A 21,082-nucleotide genomic window follows, 5' to 3' on the forward strand; every position below is an offset into this window, starting at 1 on the left:
ACAAGACAATCACTAAACATGTCAAGCTACAATTAAAGACAGGAACTTCAAGGAGCTGGCTCGGCTGGGAAGGTCGGAGTAAACTGCTTCTGGTCGTCCAGAGTCCCGATCTTTCCTCCCAACACAACCTTCCGATAGTGAAGGGGGCCCACATCCAGTCCCGGATGGACTACCTCAAGCTGAGCCAAAGCATTGTCAAAAGAAGCCTTGTGAATCTCCTTCAGATTCGACCTCATCTTCTTTCTCTCAGCCCCCAGATCGGCAACTTTCTTTTTGAGCTCAGCATTACTTGCCTTCAAGGCCTCCATCTCCTTAACTTCCTCCTCCCGGGCAACTTTCTCATCTTTCAGCACCTGCTCGGCTTTCTCTGCCCGGGAGCGCAGCCAATCATTATCCTTCTCGCTCAACTCCAGTTTCTCCACGAATTGCCTGGCCTTGGTCGTCACTTCATGAACCTCCCCTTGTAGCTTCACTTTGGCAGCGGTCAGCTCTTGAACCAGTTTCCGGGAGTCAGCCAACTCCTTCTCCGCCTTAGCGAACTTACGCTCGGCTTCGTTCACCTGCTCCTTGATTTCTTCCACGTCGAGCACCGGCCCCTGCTGCACATGACGAATAACGGAGGCAGTCTGAAGCACCGCTTTCAGAGCATAGTTCAGGAGATTGTAGGGCTCTTTCTCGCCCAAGAACGGCTGGTCATGCTCATTGTACACCAAAGCGTCGATCTGGTCATTATGATCATTCGTGTCCACCGCCTCGCGACTCCATATGGAAATCGACTTTGGGGGACGAACTTGGGTAATCGGGGTCACTCGTTCAGGAGAGCGACTTTCCCCGCCCGAAGAATGGCGTTTTCTCTTAACTTGGCGCTCTGAGCGGCCCTTTTCCCTCTCAAGGGAGCCCTCCTGCTGACGTTCAGGACTCACCCGACCTCCCTGGGGCCCCGTCCCGGGATCGGTTGTCTCCTCTCCATTAACCGGGCCGCCCTGACCGGCCCCAACGGGGTTGGTTCCGTCCGCCGATTGCCCCTGGTCACCAAGACCGTCTCCCTCGTCCCGAAGGACTTCCTGCTCCCCTTCGCTGTCGGTCTCGACCTCGTCGACTGGAACCTGAAGTGCGGCAACCAAAGCGGCGTTGATCTTCATCTTAGCACCTGCATAGGAAATACAAGAAGAAAGTTAGTCAGGCGAAAGGGCATGCATCACTTTAGACATAGTAACAAAAACGCCTTTCCTCTCGCACGCAATAAGCAAGCGTTCTTCTGAACGCTATAAGTACAAAGATCGTAACAGCGTAACGACCGAATACAGAACTCTTTGGGTGGATTACCCCTTACTTCTTTCCATATAGCGGCCACCAAGAGATTCTTGAAGGCCAAGTCAACCTCCGACAAGGCCCCGGCCTCGAAACCGAAAGCACTAATCTTTACGTCGTAGTGCTTGGCATTCCAGGTCAGCGGGAACCGGGCGCGACTGGCGCCGTTCGGAGCCCTCTCGAACCACCAGTAAGGGGGCGGAGTGGTAGGCGCCACCCGGAAGAATTGATCTTTAAAATCCCGGTAGGACTCGGCGAACGGGTGGAAGATCTGGAGATCCTTACCCGACCTCAGGGTCATAATCCCGTGCCCACCATGTCCTTGAGTGTGGGCCACAACGAATAAATGAAAAAATAGCGGAATCGACGGCTTCTGGCCGAACAAGACGCAAGCGACCTCGTAAGGACGCACGAAACCCCAAGCGCCGGGATGAAGCTGCGACGGCGCGACCGCCATATGGCGAAGAACGTCACATTGAAAATCCGTGAGGGGCATCCTCACCCTCACCTTCTTCATGGCGTAGATATGCATGTACACCCCAAACGGCGGGGTGTGGGGTAGCCGCTCCGTCTTGCTCGGCGAATACACCATGTGACCGGGGCCGATCTGGGTCTGCGACATAAAACGCTGACTCCAGAAGTAATCTTCATTCTCGTGGGCGTACTCCGACGGGAGATCGAGAATGGTGCGGCACCACTTGTCATACACGGCCTCATCCCCCTTTAGATGAGGAAATTTCTCCCGATCGATCTTCTTACTCTTAGGCGCCCCTGACCGGGGCCTAGAGGTTAAAGCCCCCCCCCCCGGGGCCTCATCTGCAGCCTTGCCTCTCTTCTTCTGGGTAGACTTCCCCATAACGACACCTGCACAAGGGAAAACGTCGTATCAACACCTAGTTCGTTTGAATCGGCTCAAAGAAGGACCCACCCGGGGTCCATCTTTGCCCTAGGCAGGACAGCGCGACCGTGCCGTGGCGCAGACCCTCAGAGAGAATCTCCTCCGCCGCAAGAGGGGGCCACAAGGGGAGTGGAAGCTCCCAACTCCCCCAAGAGCAAGCCACCCTTTCTACTAGAAAAGGGAAAAACAAAAGAAAGACTTAAGAAGGAAAAGCAAGTGAAGCAAGGACTTACGAAAAAAAACTGGAAAAGCTACCGAACGACCACCGTGCAAAAGAAAACACCACCGTGAAACACCGGTACCTGACGGAAAGAAAAGAGGAGAGCTTTGGGAAGATTCAGAGATGCGAAAGTGCAAATGAATCCCCCCCTCTCTTTTATAGAAAATGAGGAAGGAGACGTGACGTTTCGACAGCCCTAGTTTCCCTAATCATGACGTTTGGGGAAACCAAGGGGCATCGTCCAATCAGACCCTGCCACGTCAGAAAGGAGGCAGTGACGGCGAAGCGACACACGCCTCCAGAGGCACGTGGGAGAGGAGTCGCGAAGCGACGCGACCCACTCGGAAACGACACGTACCATCTCAAGAGTCAGGTACATTAAATGCAGTGGGCCCAAAGCCTCACACCGTTCCCTTCTTCCGCGTCTTTTTGACTTCTCAGATTCAAACCATGCAACGACCCACTCGGTATGAGACCCGATCGTCCTAACGCCAAACCACCGCGGTCGGAATCCTACCCGGTCGGTAGAATCTGTATATACAACCTAGGGAGGGCGTGCGTTGACCACCGGCCCCTGCATTTAATGCCCCCTTCATTTCCCAAGAGAAACGCCTGGGAAAAGGCTAATGGGCGTTACCACCCAAGAACGTTTCGATTATAAATGGTAACCACTCCCCCTTTGCAGGCTCCACATTCCCCTTAAGCCAGAATGACCTCCACGGAGGCTTACCTGAAGGCACTCAGGGCCGAGGCTCTAGACTGCAACCTATACTACTCCTACCAAACGCAGGCCACCGCCCCCGGTAGGATCAGATCCCTAGTCAGCAGGCTTCTGACAGAGGATCCTAACCCCCAACTGAAGGCGGGGTTGCTAACCTTCTTGGAGCTGACGGAGGAGATGTGGGAATTACACCGACGCCGCTTGGAGGTTAGCATGCTAATTTGGGGCCTAGAAGTTTCCGCCTCGGAACGCAAGGGCGAAGGGAAGGGAACGATGGACGAAATCGAAGCCGAGCTGACCCCCCTTCTGGCCGCGAGAGAGAGTCTCGACAGAGACCTAGGAACCGTTCGCCTCCGCTACAACGCCATGCGAGTAACACCCCCTTTCTAGGGGTACTAAATGTAACGGCCAAACGGCCCCCCACCATTAATGAATAAAGTTTTAAATTTTTGACCCCTATGTTACGACCCCGAGAACCTCCATGACGCCACCAGCACAGGACACGTTAGCCCTCGCTCCGCTGGAACAGCCGACCAGGGCTAGGGGGCTACTGTTCCGGGAACCCTGACCGAGGACGGACAGGGCACCTAGGACGGGGCTGGGCCCCACGGAACGTCCCAGCCAAGGGACAGTTTGGGGGAGTCTAAGAGCCCCTTGCTCCTGGGCCCCACCACCAAGGGTGAGGACAAGGAACCCAGGGCCCACTATATAGAGGTTGACCTAGGCCAACTACCCTAGGGGGTAGGTTGGCTGGTGCAGATCCGTAGGGGCCCCCAAACCGTTGGATCACTGTTCCTCTGCAGGAAATCCAACGGTGATCCGTGCCCCCAGGTACGAGCCATGCATGACGTTGCATGGCTCCAACCCTAATTCTACCTCTCCTATATAAAGGGAACACTTCTTCTATCAAAAGGTAACGTATTCTCTCCAAACTCACCATTCTTACAACTTCTCTCACTGACTTTGGCATCGGAGTGTCTTGCAGGAGCCCCTCCCGGGACCTTGCCTACTTGGAGTCCTTCAACGCGTCCAGATCCCCTCTCTCCTACCCCTTGTCAACGGGTAGCTTGATCTCTCCCAGATCAAAAACTTGTGCAAATTGTTTAAAGATTAGGAACTCAGATCAAAGTCAATTAAGACATGCCAAATTATGTTACAAAAAGATAAAAAAGAAATGCCAATTTAAGGAGGATAATATTCCATTTCTAGGAAATCTCGTGCCAAATTGATCATATTCCTTGAAAACCACTCTGAAATAGTAAAAAGAAAGTTAGAAAGTTAGAAAGTTGCAAAGTCTGAAGCACATGCATGCATTAAGACAGTTTTTTTGGGTTACAGAGGTGCACTAAGGCAGTTAAAAGTGCAATTGAATTTTATAAATTGATAAATGGTTACATAGGTTTTTGTTTTATTTAATGGGTGGGAGTTTTGTCCTTTGCTCATTCTTATCTGACAAAGATGTTCTAAAAAAAAAATTTCAATAATCTTTTACTTTTTAAGAAAAATGGTAACATATATAGCTAGGCCATACATAGAGCACACAAATATGCTCTGTCTAAGAACCCACCATTTTCTAATTAAACAATATTTGTTCATAGATCTTGTTTTTGGAATATAATTACACCTATTAATATTTATCGACGATAGTAATGATTTGTCACGAATACTCGTGACTATCCATAAATCGTACTTCACTTCAATAAGCGAATATTAAACTCATGACCTTTTAGCTAAGAGATGAGCATGTTGTAACTTGTGGTTAACCGATGGACTAGCTCTTTAGAAAGTCATTTTGACCAATGTCCATAACAACACTATCACTTATTTGACAAATTGACTTGTGTTTATCGGGTCTCAATCTACAACAACTACCCATCATTCACACACGTGTATTAGGTGTGGGCATAGATTCAAATTGAGGACCGCATCACGTGACGCGCGGGCAATAGACTGTTGTGTGTTTGAAAATCAAATAAAATTATGTAATGTTGCGAGGGTAAATCAGACCACTTGTTACTTTCTTTTTCTTTTTCATAATTTAGTAGATTTAATTTAGAGGAAATTTCAAAGGATTTTAGGACCTTAGGATAGTATTAAACCAACACTATTGATATTAGGGGTGTAATCGAATTGTATTGGTTTAATGTTTAAATGTCCAAGCTAATCAAGTATTTTCAGTTCGGGTTGGTTCGGAGATTTTTAGATTTTTTTTTATGGATCCGAACCAAACTAATTTGATCTCAATTGGATTGGTTCAGTTCGGGTGGTCGAATTTGGGATAAAATAATACTATTTTGAAATGATTTTATCACTATGCAAATCAAAAATAGAAGTCAGAGCGAGAATCACTGTCAGGGTTAGGGCCACCTGCCTGACTATCTGCTTAATCGGACCTGGGCAGTTGAAGCTTCTTCTTTCGGGTTGTCAAAAGTGCTTACTAAATAGAAGTCGGAGCGAGAATCACTGTTAGGGCTAGGCCACCTGCCTGACTATCTGCTCAATCGGACCTGGGCAGTTGAAGCTTCTTCTTTCGGGTTGTCCAAAGTGCTTACTAAATAAGTAGAAGAAGGGAGCAATCCCCTTTTTACTGCTAAAGAAATATGAAGAAGGACAGTGGCAATGCCTATCGCTAACTAAAGTACTGGCTCAGGAACTGCCAAAATTCGGGTTCTCTAGTGGATTCACCGGTTTGAGTAGAATTCTTCTAACCCGAATTCCCTTATAGTATCCCAACGTAAATTAAACTGAAAGTCTGAAACGAATGTAAACATATCATATCATATCACTTTAGAGGTAAATATAAGATTCCCTTTTTTTTATTTTTACCATAAAATAGAACTTTCAATTAAACTGAAAGTCTGAAACGAACGTAAACATATCATATCACTGGATAGAAGAGCTAGAAAATCGTAGGGATAATCTTCTCCCTAGAAATGGAATTTAGAGGTGAATATCTTCCTAACTAAACTCGTCAGCAACAACATTACACTCCTCTTAACACGAACAAACTAACACGAGGAGATACCTTGAAGAGAGGCACGAGCAATCTTAAATAAGTGAAGACATGCATGTAGAACGAGCTATCTAGTCATTGTCAAAGAAACACATAGATACTTAGCCAAGCATAATGCCCGTCTAAAAGAATACGCCGAGCACCCAATTCCCCGACCACCCCGGGACGGGATGCCAGCTGGAAGAGTGATCTGAATCACCTCAACCGTCACACCGCTGACTCTGAGCCCCTGCCGCGAGAGAGTAGGGGCGTAGCCCCGGATTTAGCTGCTGGTTACTAGGAACCCCTGACCCTTAGATCTCCGAACATAGCAGAGACTGCAGGGAGATCCAACAGTGGGAAGAGTGGGAGAGACCCTTAGTGATCTAGGCTCTCCTGACCCCCCAGAAGCTACCCTAGCCCTGGGGGAAGTATAAAAGGCTCTCTCTATCAGAGAGCAGGTGCGTTTTTATTAACTCCTCCACTTAGATCGGACCCAACTCACTCCCCCAACACGATCCGCGCACGCGCCCTCTCCATCAGCGACAACCCTATCATTAAGTCCCCATCTCCCGTCTTCTCAGCACCTACCCCTCCCTGGGTAGTTTTGGTCAGCTTACCCGAATCACTTTACACTCACAATACCATAGGGGCACCGGGCATCAAATTAAGATCAAACAACACAAATTTGAAGAAATGATCGTATGAATCTGGTTCGTACAACATGTGTGGTTCCTCCGTGTGAGAGGTGGCCCACTTTCTAATCTACCTGGCTGCTTGAGCATTAATGCAACAGAGGATGCAGTACATTTTCAACATCTTGTACTTTTTCCATTCCCAAAAGGTCCAAGTGGAAACGCGGTGAACCAAAATATTGTATTTATATGAGCTATTAAGTCATAATGAATCTTTTAATGCAAGTACCCAAATATTCCCAAGCAATAGGGGTTGAAAGTTGAAACTTCAGTGTAGACGAAATAATGGTTCAGCCTTTGAACCAATTATTTTAATCAATCAAAGTGAGAACCACAATTAAGAAGGAAGAAAAATAACAAGAAAAGAAACACGTTTAAGATCATTTGTGTCCTCTAATCTAGAGGTATTAGTGAGTGGTTACCATGTAATGTTGATAATGTTGAACCAATAATTCATACGCTTGCTTGAAATGTTATTGAACAGATGACTAATGAAACTAGATAAGTGGATTGGCCATGGCACCTGCTCAATTGGTGTCTAAAGTGGACGGTCTTCATTTAAACGCCCCCTTGAGTGGTTAAGGCTATTAGAGGCCGGTGATGTTTTGTCAAGGTTAATTCAAAGGCTTCCTAAATGACAAGCTACCCTTTTACATGTGAGACATTGAGTTAGGTTGTAAGTCGTCATTCTAAGTAGCTTATGAGCTTTCTTTTCGGTCGTGTGACTCAACCTTATGGGCGAGTATGTATCTTTGTTTAGCTCCCCCCTTTTAGACGCAAGCCTCAATCTAATTGGGTGACCGATGTATCGTTGTTTAGCTTAAGTAGATTTTTGGGCCTATTTATATAAGGCCCAGGTTTATATAGGAATTAGGTATAGGGTTTTACATTTACCTACTATATAAGAAATTTTGATTGAAATTAAAGAATTCTAGTTCACTTATTACTCGAGCTGCTAAGATCTAACATTCCTTTTCCGGTAGAGTTTAAACTTTAGTCACCGTACTGTTTACCTCGCGTGAACACAAAATTTCAAAAAAATTGAAGCCGGTTAAAATTACTTTATTCATCGTACTGTTTACCTCACGTGAACATAAAGAGAACATGAAGGATATATTTAGAAAATTTAAGCCGGTTAAAATTACTATTTATCATGTGTCTCAATTTTATTTTATTTTTAGAACAAAAAATTTATTGAAGGATATCAGTAGCCATGAGAACAAAGCTCTCTCAAGTGAGCAAGACAACCCAAAAATTCCCCATCAAAAAACAAGTCAGAAAAGAGCAAAGATCAACCCACCACACAAAACAACAAGATGTAACCCAAGAACAAGAAAAGCTACCTCAACTGCAGTCGCATTAGGATGACAGTTGTTTGTCATATTGCAAAAAATTGTGAATGAACATAGATGTTGTGGTTGAAGTCACAGTTGGGAGGCCTCTAAAACCTAAAATCACTCTGGTGAACCTTGAGTTAAATCCATGACGTATGTGTTTGGTTACATGTTTGAGATTTATAAAATCAATTCTCATTGATCAAAATTAATTTTAGGTAGTTAATATGTGTTTGCAATCGACTTATAATTAATTTTAGTCCCAAACCAATTTGGCGGGCGGAGTAACTAGCTAGAGTGAGTAGTTTTTACCATGAAAATAATCAATAGTGAGATTTTATAATTGGACTTTACAACATTACCTTATAGAAATCACTTTTTCTATAAACATATTCAAACATAAATCACATCAAATTTAAGTCATCTCAACTCATTTTTACAATAATTAACTTCACAAAAATTTGACAATATTAATCTAAAGATGTATACTAAGTTACTAACATCAGTTTAAACAGGCGTTAGCACACACTTTAAAACAAAAGTGAAGAGAACTACTCTTATGAATTAAAATGAAATTCTGTCTTTACTACCCTCAACTCTTATCTAAACACACACACTATAAATATGCTCAAGTAGGACTATGAGAACAAAAACTATATACAGAAGGAGAAAATAGCAGAGGATGAAAACAGAGGAAGTGTGCGTGCAGTGAGAGCAGGAAGCATCAGAGAGAGAGAGAGAGAGAAAAGAAGTTGGGGTTGTTTTAGTTTTTCTGGGTTTGGGAATCGTTGAAAGACAGAGAAAGAAAGCTGCAAGAGAATCCAAGACCTATACATGGTAAAGCTTAGGAACTGTTGATCTGCATAAAATAGATTCACCTTTATTTTTCTTGCTTCTTTTAACCTCCCTAATAAACTAAGTACTGTGAAAAAAACACACCTCTGTCACAACCCACACACCCCCCATCAGATAAAGCCGTACCATTCCATCCAAAATTTTCCAACTTTCTCTTTGTCCACTCTCTCTAGCACACTGCATCTTTATTTTCTGAGACAAAATAGAGAGTTGGAATAAAAAGGACCTAAGTGTTAGGTATTTGTTTAGCTTGATACTTGCATGGAACGTGCAATTACTAGTTTTTATAGCTTGAAATAGACACTATCTTCATAGGGGTCATAGTTTGAGAAAGAGTGTGAGTGTTTTTTCTTTTTGTGTCAGAGTCAGTCATATATCTACAAACAATCTTCCTAGTGGTGGTGCTAGCTCTTGAGGTTTTTTCAGAAGGATTTTTCTTCTTTTTCATGGAGAAGAAGAGAAACACCAACAAGCTTTGCTGCAGAGTCTTCTTCTTCTTCCTTTTCACACTCTCAATTTGCACACTGATCTTCAGCAGTGCCACTGTCTCTCCCATTACAGGTTTAGGTATGTAGTTCTTTTAAACTCTTCAATTATTAATTATTCTGACATTTGGACTCTAATTCTTCTCAACCTCTAATAGTACTATTTCTATTAAGTAATTAAGTAATTGTATGATCTTTGTCAAACTCACACCGTTTTCTTCATTGCAGAAACTAGGTGTCCCATGTTTTTCAAAGCTGGTATAGATTTTCAGGTGACTGGTCCCATTTGACATTGGCTTATCTCCAGTTGTTATTTATTGCATGTTACATCAAATTAAAAATTACTACACCAACAAATTTCTTTCAAGGCTCTTTTAGTTAGACTACCTAGGTCTAACACTCTCTTAACTCACTGTTGCATAGTGATAGTGAAGATTTAGATTTTATACTTTTGAAACAACTTTTCAATTGGAGTTATATAATTTTTTGTTATTTTTTTAAAATAAAAAGGGTTCTGTTTCATGGTTGTTGCTGTGTGAAAGTAAACTATGGAAGTGTGAAACTATGATTGCAACTGAAACAAGGGTTGATGGGGACAGTCTCCAAAATCTCACTGTTCACCACATTGATAAGGAAAAAAAATGTAGTACTCCAACAATGTGTATTCCTTCAATTAAAGTTATGGCTCTAACATTTTTGGTAGTTCTTTCCTAGTTTTTATAGTTTTTGTGAAAAATAAGAGAAAAAACTATCAATGAGTTGACATAATAGTTTAGTGTTTCGTCAAATAAGTGATTGGAAGTCCGACTTTCAAATCCCAATTCTTGCACCTACTGTTGATCAGTGCTCTAACAATAGAGTGAAAGATTAGTCGAGAACCATTCCTTAGTTAAGAAAAAAACAATTGTATTAGAGGAGAATTTGAATTTTTTATCCTATTGATTGAAAAAATAAAAAGTGGCTAAAATGCGCCAAAATAGGTGAGGGGTTAATAGGGACCCGCTGCATTGTGAGCCGTCTGATGCGTGGAGTCCACCGTGATTAAGCAGCACACGTGGGTTGTGGTACCATGTGCCTCCCCTTTGGCTCCACCGCTGTTGGATTACTCACTGTTCAAGCACGCACTGTACACCACCAGCGCACGTTAGAGTTGAGCAGGTTCACTCACTGTCTTGTTGGTTATTGTCACACCAGTCTCGGTAACGTGCTCGTCCAGTGCTCAGCATTTTCGTCGCTAACAAAACCACAGTTCTATGCAAAATCATGTATATATCCAGGGGCGCACGTTAGAGTTTTCCTCTATATATTTTAACTAATTATTTATATATGATTTTTTTGGTAAGCTAATTATTTATATATGTATTTGTCTTTTTTTGCTGATTTGACTGAAGGTAACCCCACATTATCACATCCAGATCATGTTAGAGATAGTAAAAATAATACCACATTCTTTTTTTCAATATGTTTTTTTAACGTTAATATGTTTAAAAAAATTAACACATTTATCTCAATTTTTTTAAAAACATTTATAAGAATGCATATTTACAAAAATATGTTTAAAGAATGTGTTGCTGTATACTTATCTAATTTTTTATTTTTACTTCTGGAGTTGTTGAATATCTAAAATATACTTGTTTAATTAGATTTTTTTCATGTTTATATTATATTTAGGACATCATGATATAATTTGAGGTAGCTAGATCTTACTCCAATAAATATGATAACATTGTTGGTTAACTATGATATTTGGTCAGCAACCTAAGAAGGGAATTGGACAGGGCAAAACTGAGGTCTCCATGGGTTGGGCAAGGAGGCTTCTAGGCGGACCTGGGTCATTTCCACCACGGTGTGCCGCCAAGTGTGGCAGATGTGCACCCTGCAGACCAGTTCATGTGCCAGTGCCGCCTGGGAATCCGGTGACCGCCGAGTACTACCCGGAGGCATGGAGATGCAAGTGCGGCAACAGATTATACATGCCATGAAGAAATCTATGACATATTTGTCCAGTCTAATATATAGTTGAATTTAGCTCTTTAATGAATTGTTCTAGCTTTAGCCTGTGGTGGATATTGGATATATATGAAAATACAGTACAGAACTTTGATTTTATATGAAATATATATCTGATTAATGTGAGTTCGTAGCAGTAAATTTATGTTGATATATACATTTGGCTTTATTGTTTTCCTTAGTTTTCTTTGACTCTAATTTGTTGAATTTTTTAATGCATTAATTTAGTGGGGGAATCTGCATGTATAGACCAGTTCATTCAAGACTGGTCCATTTTGCAGTGTCAGTTCGTTTTTGGTTGCCAGAGTGGTGGTCTGATGAATCTCTGAAAGTGTACTGACTCTTTGCTGCAGTTTAATTTGGAGCTTCTTTTAGCTAGTTTTATCCCTCTTGTCCTTATTTGTATATTTCATCTACATATTAATTCTTGCCCATCAACATATTTAAAATACGCGCAGTTTACCGAGAAGGCATGGTGTAGTGGTATACAAGTTATATCCCGTAAGAATAATAGTACAAGTTCAATTCTCGATAAAGACATTTATTTGGAAAGACTTGATTTTCTCAAACAAATATGACGACATCAGTTAGAGATAAATGAAAAATTAGAAATAAGGTTTTTAAATCATTAAGTCTTAAGTGTTGGCTCAATGATATTTTCACGTGTCTCATTAGCTGAAATTTCTTAAAATATTATCATATCACCTAAATTATAATAATGTTACCTATCCGATTTGAGAATTTGATGTGCAACACGACAAAATTGAAAAAGCGATTAGTATAACAACACATCACAAACAAGGAAGGGAGATAGAACAGCCATGTTTAACATTTCTGGTTGGAAAAGAATGCAAAAAGCCAAGAACTTCACGTGCACCCATTTGTCAAAAGACATGATTGGATGGAAGGATAGTATATCGCTACACATAGTGTAAAATAATTATATTTTTAAATATCTACATCATCCTTTTCAAAATTTCGATGGCTTCTAGTATTTAACCTTCGCAATGTTTCTTGGTGAGTCTTTATAGCAATTCTGTATTTCATGAAAGTTCGTATATAGTTCAATTTATAACATTTTCCAGCATACTATAGCTATATGGCTTAATATAATGAGTTTTTTTATAGGTAAATGTTAGTGGTTTTTTTTTATAGGCGAAGAAATGCATTAATGGGAGCACAAGGGGTACTCAACCCATAATACATGCATCAATGAAGGGAGAAAAGAAGAGATAACAAAATAACAATGTTAGTGGTTAGTTATTAGTAAGTTATAAAATCCCTTAAAAAATTTCTTCCAAGATTTGAATCCTGGACCTTCCTTCCCCACCCTTATGTCTCCTAACTCTTACCACTTGAGCTAACTTTAGGGCCGGGACATATAATGAGTTGAGTTCATCATAAATACATATGTTGGTTCGAATAAATATGGGATATGATATAGCCGTCTGAATTTTCTATCAAATTAACATAATGATTATCTAATCAAATGATTACTTAAGGATGTGAGACTTAGTAATCAGTCATCACTATTGATAAGTGAGAAAATGTACAGCTGAAAAATAATTGAAGTATTAAGGAGAAAAGGGGTAGTCAAAGAAAATATGTAAAGGCAGTAAAAGCTTAGATAAAAAGTAAAAAAGATAAATTAAAATGCAGGAAATAATTAAACAAAAGCAATGTAAAAAATGTTTTTGAAATAAATGTAAAAAAAGTAATACAAGAAATTTGTATTATACATTGATGATTTAAATGTGTGTTGTTCACAAATGACTCTATCAAAACTTAGAAAAAGGGGTAAGTAAAGGAAATTTATGCTTACAGAAAAAAGGTAAGGGAAATTTATATTTTGGATTTGATGATTTGAATTTGTGTTGTTACAAATCACTCTATCCCTTGCTTATACTTATAGAGTGAATTTCAACCAACACTGGTTACTAGGCACTTAATTACTTGCTAATGTCCTAATATCATGCTACCACTTAAGGTCGTGAATTGGTCTAGTCAGTTTGAAGACCTGGTTGTGTTTAGTGGGTGTTTGCTAGCTAGAGGGTATCTCAAAACCATTTCAGGAATGTAACATTTATAGGTTTCATATAAATTTTAAATTTTTTTATTCTTGAGTATGAATGACTCCCAAAAATGTAAGTTACATATGATTTTATAATTTTATTCACATCTTAAAAAAGAAAAGATTTTACATTCTCATGCAGGGACAGATTCACTTGGAAGCATATGTGGGCGATTTCCCCACAAAAAAACTTAATGTTTCCTTAATGAAAATGTTGGGTATAAACCTAAGATTGAGAAAGGAAGAGAAAAAGGCAGAAGTAATGAATTTAATACAAGATGTAATATGATGATGATAAATGAGAGATAGAAAAAATAATAATGTATGTGTATGAAGTGTTTGTATTGTTTGGTGTCTACTATTTGTAACTCTTCATTAATATTGCATGCATCTATCTATCTATATATGTAAAGGAGACTTGAGGTTTTGCATGTATTAAATGCATTAAATCATAAAGTTCCTATACATTTATATTAAATATATTAAAAAATAACTAAAAATATTAAATATATTAAAACCTGAAAAAAAATTATATAATAAAAAACTTTTCAACTACTTATATTAAATAACAATATTTATAAACTTAAAATTGATTTGAGCTTTGCATTTGACAAATATTAAAAATTAAAATTAATAATAAATAATATTTATTAATAAATAATTTATATAATACTTTTAAATCTATCTATCTTCTATATATCTATCTATCTATCAATATCTATCTTCTATATATATATATATATATATATATATATATATATATATATATATAAAAAGAACACTTGAGTTTTAGCATTAAATACATAAGCAAAACTAAAGTGCTGCAATGTATTAAAAACATCCAAACAAAACAAAACAATTTGTAATAAATATATTCAACAATAATAAAATTAAAATTGAAAAAATTTATACTGTCAAAAACTATTCAACTACTTACATTAAATAAACACATTTATAAACCTAAAATTTACTTGAGTTTTGTATTTCAAAAATATTAAAAATTAAATTCAATAAGAAAATAATACTTACTAACAAATAATTTAGATAAAATAGTTTTAAAATTAAAAAAATTATATCTATATATATATAAAGGAAAATTGAGTTTTACATTAAATCATAAAATTCTCATACCATTGTATTAAAATACATTAAGAAATAATAAATTTTCTTTGTAATAATATATTAACAAATAATAAAAAACTGAAAAAAATTGTATTGTCAAAAAATATTCAATTACTGACATTAAATAACAACATTCAACAACTTAGAAAAACATGTAATTATCTTTAGTTTTGCATTTGACAAATATTAAAATTTAATAAAACTTATTTAATAATAAATAATATGGATAAAAAATTTAAAATTGAAAACCAAATGCATTATTAAAAAAAATTAAATATATTTTCTATCTATGATATATTAGTAAAAAGTACTCGAGAAGCATAATAGAGAAAAATAATAATGACCAAAGTTGAATAAATATTTGTTGTGAGAGGTCTGGTCTATTCACTTAACGTGATCGTAGAGTTTTAAGGGATTAATATCATGGCTATTGGCTGTAAGAAAACATTCGCAAACCAAATAAGTTAAAAAAAATAAATTCATAAGATAATATTTTAGGCTATTTTTTTTTTGTCAAAAGGCTTTTTAAGTATCTGTTTTTGTTCCTAACCTGTTGGGTGTCATTTGGGATTGGTTCATAGGTTATGTTCCTTTCTTTTTTTTCCTTTCATTGGATCTGGTACTTACTATTTGTATGGTAGCTTTGGAATATCACTGTGTTAGAGACGTGATACACCATGTAAGGTGATTTTTCAGGCTTTGTACCTGGATGTATAAGGCTCGTGCCTTTCTTTTGATTAATAAATTTGATTTTGCAAAAAAAAAATTATCACTTCTTGGTTTTGATATGTCAGAGTAAATGATTTTTCAGGTAAAAAATGATATTAAAACTTATTTTATGACATTAAACATTTATTACTTAACATTTCTTACGAAATTTAAATATTTCAAATTAAATTAATTATTTTTCATATTATTAAATAAATAAAAATTTTAATTGTTATAATGATTTCTATGCTAATAATTAAATTTGAGTAATATTAATTATTTATACAAAAAAAAAACTATAATTTTAAGATAGATGTACATGAGAACAACCCTCTCATGAAAAATATGGGCTAAATCAATACAAGAATGTCCCCTGCAGCCTTTCCAATTCATTAAACATTTTGGTGCTTAAAACAACTTATGCCTGAGCCTCATTAAAACATTCATAGGAAAAACTCATTGGGAGAAACTTTAGGGAAGAGAAAAAAGTACTCAAAACACAAGCGAGCAACCAAAATGTCAATAAGAACAGCAAATACATAACCTCAGGCTGCCATAAAAAATTTCTATAATATTAAAAAATACTTAACACAAATTTTTTATTTATAATTAAAAAATATTTTAATTTTTATTTAATTAAACTATAATGATTTTTATTTAATGTTAAAAAATATTGTAAGTAAACCCGTGCGTTGCACGGGTATAATATCTAGTTATTTGTATTGCTTGCCCCCTCAAATTGTTTATATCATAATACCATTTATATGTATATTTCCCGACAACTTAAAATTGATGGATCTATTCCCATGAGAATGTAATTTTCCTACTAACCCTTCCTTCAACTACAAGTTTTCTATTTCTCTTTTTTTAATTAAATAATTTCAAAAATATCCATATGAATAATATATACCAACCAAACATACTCTTTTGCGCCCGACAACCTCATCATCGAGTAATTATATTGTTTATTTATCATAATATGGTTTTACTGCTGACTCACATGATAACCTCTAGACCTAAATTTATTTGAAACAAATAATTAAATATAATAATTTAAAAAAAATTAAATTTGAGCTTTTTAAGGGAAAAAACAAAACCAATTCCAATATGTATTTTCAAAAAAAAAATCGTGTCTGCTTTGATCTTATGTATAAATCAAGTATTTTGCGTGATCGGGATTTCAGAGAGTGTTTATTGAATAATCAGACTCGCTAGCTGTGTCTGGTTTTTGAATGTAGGTGGTGAAGCTTGCCACCCTTGTGCTTCTCTCGTCAATCAGATTCGTGAAATTTTACAGGAGTTCTCACAAGTTGTTTGGGATCATGTGTTTCGTGAGACAAATTAAGTTTTGAATGCCTTGGCCAAGCATGATTTGGGCTTGGGTCTTGAATTTAGTATTTTTGAGTCACTTCCTAGTCGCTTTGGCATCGGACGATGCCTGTGCTATTTATTATAGAGGCAAGTAGTTCTCGGTTTTGTTGTTTGGGCTGCTAAGCCCGTCCCCTTCATAAAAAATACAAATTAATAGATGAATATTGAGATGGAAATTAGGTATTCATATTAATTACAAATTTTCAATAAGGAAGCTTATATACATATATAATATATATATATATATGCCGGATAAAATATTTAGAATTTCAACAGTTATTTATATCTTAAGCCAATAATGAAATTTTAACCACAATTATTTACATTCATTAAACTACAGTAAGCCATTAAATTTCGATGCCTCACATTTTTCTTCTTCATGATCAATTTTTAACGGACTTTAGGGTTAACTTTCCTGACACAGAATGTAAACACATATTTAGAGTAACAAATCAAATTTGGAAGAAGAGAGCAATGAATAGTTCCAAAAGTAACTGAAATGAAACGTCCAGATCACAAGCTTTGTATAGGTCAATATTTAGGCATGTGGGGGCCACGGTCAACCTTCAATTATGGGACAAGGGAGTTCCCACCGCATAATAAACAGAGATAGTGTATTTGGTGAGATCATTTGGTGTTGAAAGTTCAAAGCAAAAGTCATGTTCAAATTTGGACACCACATCAAGCCTGTCTGTATTCGGGACTTTGGTTCTAAATACAATTTTTCCTGCCTTCTGCTGGTGTCCAAATTAAGGTCCATAAAATTATACAGCTTAATAAAGATATTTCATTTATCAACAAGTACTTTGGTTCAAATTACATGTTTGATTTTCTTAAATACTTTTAGGTATGAAAAAACTCACGTTGGAAGAGTTAGCCTCACTAAAATATGATTTTTTTTTCCAGTTTAAGCATGATTGACTTCAGTAAAGAAAATTTATGCACCAACGAGAAAATCATTTTCAAGAATGATTTTAATTGTAAACTAATCATATATATGAAAATATAAAGAAAATGGATCTTAAGAAATCACATTCTTCACCTTATAAGAATAGACGTAGAGTATTAACCTCTATCTGTGATTTGAGATTGATCATTTGTGTAGTTATTATAGATTATCCTTCAATAATGGAGAAACTTTTATATCTAATTTCCTCATCTCCTCTCCCCCTCATCCTCATCTATGTTATGAATAGTGATAAGAATGTCACTTTGATTGAAAAAATGAGTTTTTGTATAGACTAGATCAATTACCGACAATTATGAATACTGATAGTTTTAATGGTAAAAAATTAAGTGATGTTTTTTTTTTCTGCAAACAACAATGTTACATTGATTTTTTTCTTTGCAAACCAAATCAATAATCGATAGAAAATGTTGTCGGTAAGTAATCAGCGAAAAAATCTATAGGTAAGATATCGACGGTCGTCGGTCATTACTGGCGATTTTTGAAAGTCATCGAAAAAAACTACTGACAAAGCTAATACCCATAGTTTGTGTGTTGTCAGTTGGTTGTCGGTACTTAACCATTATCAACGGTCTTTCAGTCATCAATAATAAGCATTTTTATTGTAGTGATAGTTCATGCACAAATGACAGAGTGCTTCATACTCTTTCATAAAATATATCCTTCAACTAGCAAACAAACATATTTGGGTCTTTGACCCTCCATATTATCAAAAAAAAAAAAAAACATAACTAAAAGTAGATATTTATTGTCTATGACTCTCCGAAAAAGTCTTCATTTGAATATATAATCACCTCAAGGTTATCAAATCTTCTATAAGCATTTAATATTTTTGTAGCTGCCAAGTTTTTTTAATAGGAAAAAAAAAATATTGAAATAAAGTACAAGGGGTACTTCAACCCAATATAAAAAGAAGAGAGGATAAAAGAAAAAAAAAACAAAAGCAAAATCAAAATGCATGTACAATAGACAAAAGATCCGTCTATTACTAACCTAAACCCACTACCCTTTAAAGAAAGATCTTAGAGAACAAGCCTCAGCTCGTTCAATGGGTTCTAGATATGTTTTGTATTGGGTTCCCCTTTACCTGACAAGTGTCTCAAAACTTTCTTTGCAGCATTCAAATAATCTAAACTAGGATTACTTTGGTTTATTACTAGCATTCCAACTGCAAAATTAATATATGGTCTTATACAAGTCAAAGCATAAGTAAACTATCAACTACATATGAGTAAGAAATTTCTTTTATCAGTTTTCATTCTAAATCATTCTTTAGAGTTTAGGCATTATTTCTGAATTGGAACCTGAGATTTCTCTTAAATTTAATTAATATAGGCTTTGAGACAAGCCTAACAATCCTTTGTGGTCTAGTTTTCTTCCAATGACATAACTTGTCTCACCCATATCTTTCATTTCAAAGTTACTAAAAAGAAACTTCTTGATCTCACTCAAAAGACCAAAACCATTAGCTACAAGAAAGATATCTTCAACATACAAAACCAGAAATATAAACATGAAATGGAGAGTAAAATTAAAATCAATTTTCTAGGTATCTTCTTATTATAGCAAAAGTTCAGCAATTTATGGTTGAGACTCATCTCCATAAAACATAGATAGCCCAACAAGTAGTATCAACATCTAAAACAATAGAATATTTTGTAAGAAAATAAAAAAAAATTAAATGAAAAATAACAACCTAACTAATATCCAGATGCATTTAGATAACTTTTCTTGTTTTTATTTTTAATTCTTGGGCCCTTTTTGTAATTGGGAGAGCTGGGCCAGCAGAGTGTCAATGACGGCCTATACATCTAGTGAAAATAAAAAGGCATTTTGCTGTTTGATTTACTAAATCATCAAATATTTTGCATTTAGTTGGGGGAACTTTGTTGCTTTTTAATTGTGTGTTCCCCTCTGTTTAAGGGCTGTTTGTTTTCTGTTTTGTTCTTACTTTCTCTTATTTGTACCATGGGTTGGAGTACCCCTTATACTCCTATTTATTCAATTCATTAGCTTATAAAAAAATCAAATATTTTGCAATATATACAATATCATATTGTAGGTAATGTATCACGGGACACCTCTGATATGAATTACATAACGGGTTAGTAAAATGCTACTATAACACAGACAAACTTAGATATGATCAGGAGAACTTTCTACTTGGGATGATCAGTTTTACTCCCTAATAGTTGTAAGTATAGATTTTGCTCTTGAAATGCTTTCAAGTTTGGCTTATATTATGTGAACATGTGTCTTATTCATAATATACTATTTCTCAACGGGTAAATGGTCACATTGGTCCCTAAATGTTCCCACCGACTTCAAAGTCATCCCTGGAAGATTTTTATTAGGGTCGCGGTCCCCAGTTGTGGCAAAAATCAGTCATATTAGTCTCTGACGTTAAAAACCTCTAACGAACGTTAACCCAATTAATAAAAGTCAACATTATCTTTTTAATTTTCTTTCACTTTGGACCATTTCTTCTTTCTTCTACCATCTTCACCCCCTCCTTCCATCATTTTCACCAAAAACTCTTCCCTTCTTCATCAACTCATTCATCTGGGTTCGAAGTTTATGAGGGAGGAAGAAATCGGGAAGATGAGTTGAGATCCGCAAAAAGATTGAAGTTTGAACTTGAAATCGCTTTCCACTGTCCCCAATTCATCAACGAGTAGATATTTTCAATTTTTTACAGAGAACAGGACCAAGGTGCATATTTTCCACTTTCTTGATCTCTTCCTCTTCATGTTCGCACCGATTTGGTTTGGGGTTGTTTGGATTTGTGGTTTTGGGTTTTGCAACTGGGTTGGGGTGATTCAATTTCAGAAGCAAAAGTGAAGATCACGCACAAGCAGAAGCATGTAAAAGTAGGATTTTTGAGTTGTTTGGGATGTTCCATTATCAGATCTGTAATTATCACGCACATAATAGGATTTCTATGTCATGCTCCATTATCACATCTAGTTGAAGAATGGGTTGATGAAGAAGGGGAGGAGTTTTTGGTGAAGATGATGGAAGAAGGGGGATGAAGATGATGAAAGAAAGAAGAAAGGGATCAAAGTGAAAGAAAATTAGAAAGATAATGTTGACTTTTATTAATTGGGTTAACGTCTGTTAGAGGTTTTTAACGTCAGTGACTAATATGACGGACGTTTGCCACATCTGGGGACCGCGAGCACAATAAAATTCTTCCAGGGACGACTTTGAAGTCGGTGGACACATTTAGGGACCAATGTGACCATTTATCCATTTCTCAACTATTGATCATGCCCATCCACGATACTAAGTAAATTCACAATATTCTATAGGCTTAAATAAG

The 21,082-nt window shown here is 37.0% G+C and overlaps 1 protein-coding gene across 2 annotated transcripts; it reads left to right on the forward strand.

The window, feature by feature from the left end:
- Positions 1-8,812: 8,812 nt before the first annotated feature.
- LOC130733882 (EPIDERMAL PATTERNING FACTOR-like protein 5) lies at positions 8,813-11,662 on the forward strand. 2 transcript variants are annotated; one of them, XM_057586162.1, is made up of 4 exons: positions 8,815-9,008; positions 9,390-9,593; positions 9,740-9,783; positions 11,266-11,662. In XM_057586162.1, exons 2-4 carry the CDS (start codon positions 9,473-9,475, stop codon positions 11,491-11,493), a joined length of 393 nt encoding a protein of 130 aa, XP_057442145.1. In that variant the 5' UTR covers positions 8,815-9,008; positions 9,390-9,472; the 3' UTR covers positions 11,494-11,662. The 2 variants fall into 2 exon arrangements, with proteins under 2 accessions (XP_057442146.1, XP_057442145.1); XM_057586163.1 differs by having other exon boundaries at positions 8,813-9,593; positions 11,290-11,662.
- Positions 11,663-21,082: the final 9,420 nt, after the last annotated feature.

The sequence above is a fragment of the Lotus japonicus genome, chromosome 1 (assembly GCF_012489685.1).
Source record: "Lotus japonicus ecotype B-129 chromosome 1, LjGifu_v1.2".
In the NCBI taxonomy this organism is placed as follows: domain Eukaryota; kingdom Viridiplantae; phylum Streptophyta; class Magnoliopsida; order Fabales; family Fabaceae; genus Lotus; species Lotus japonicus.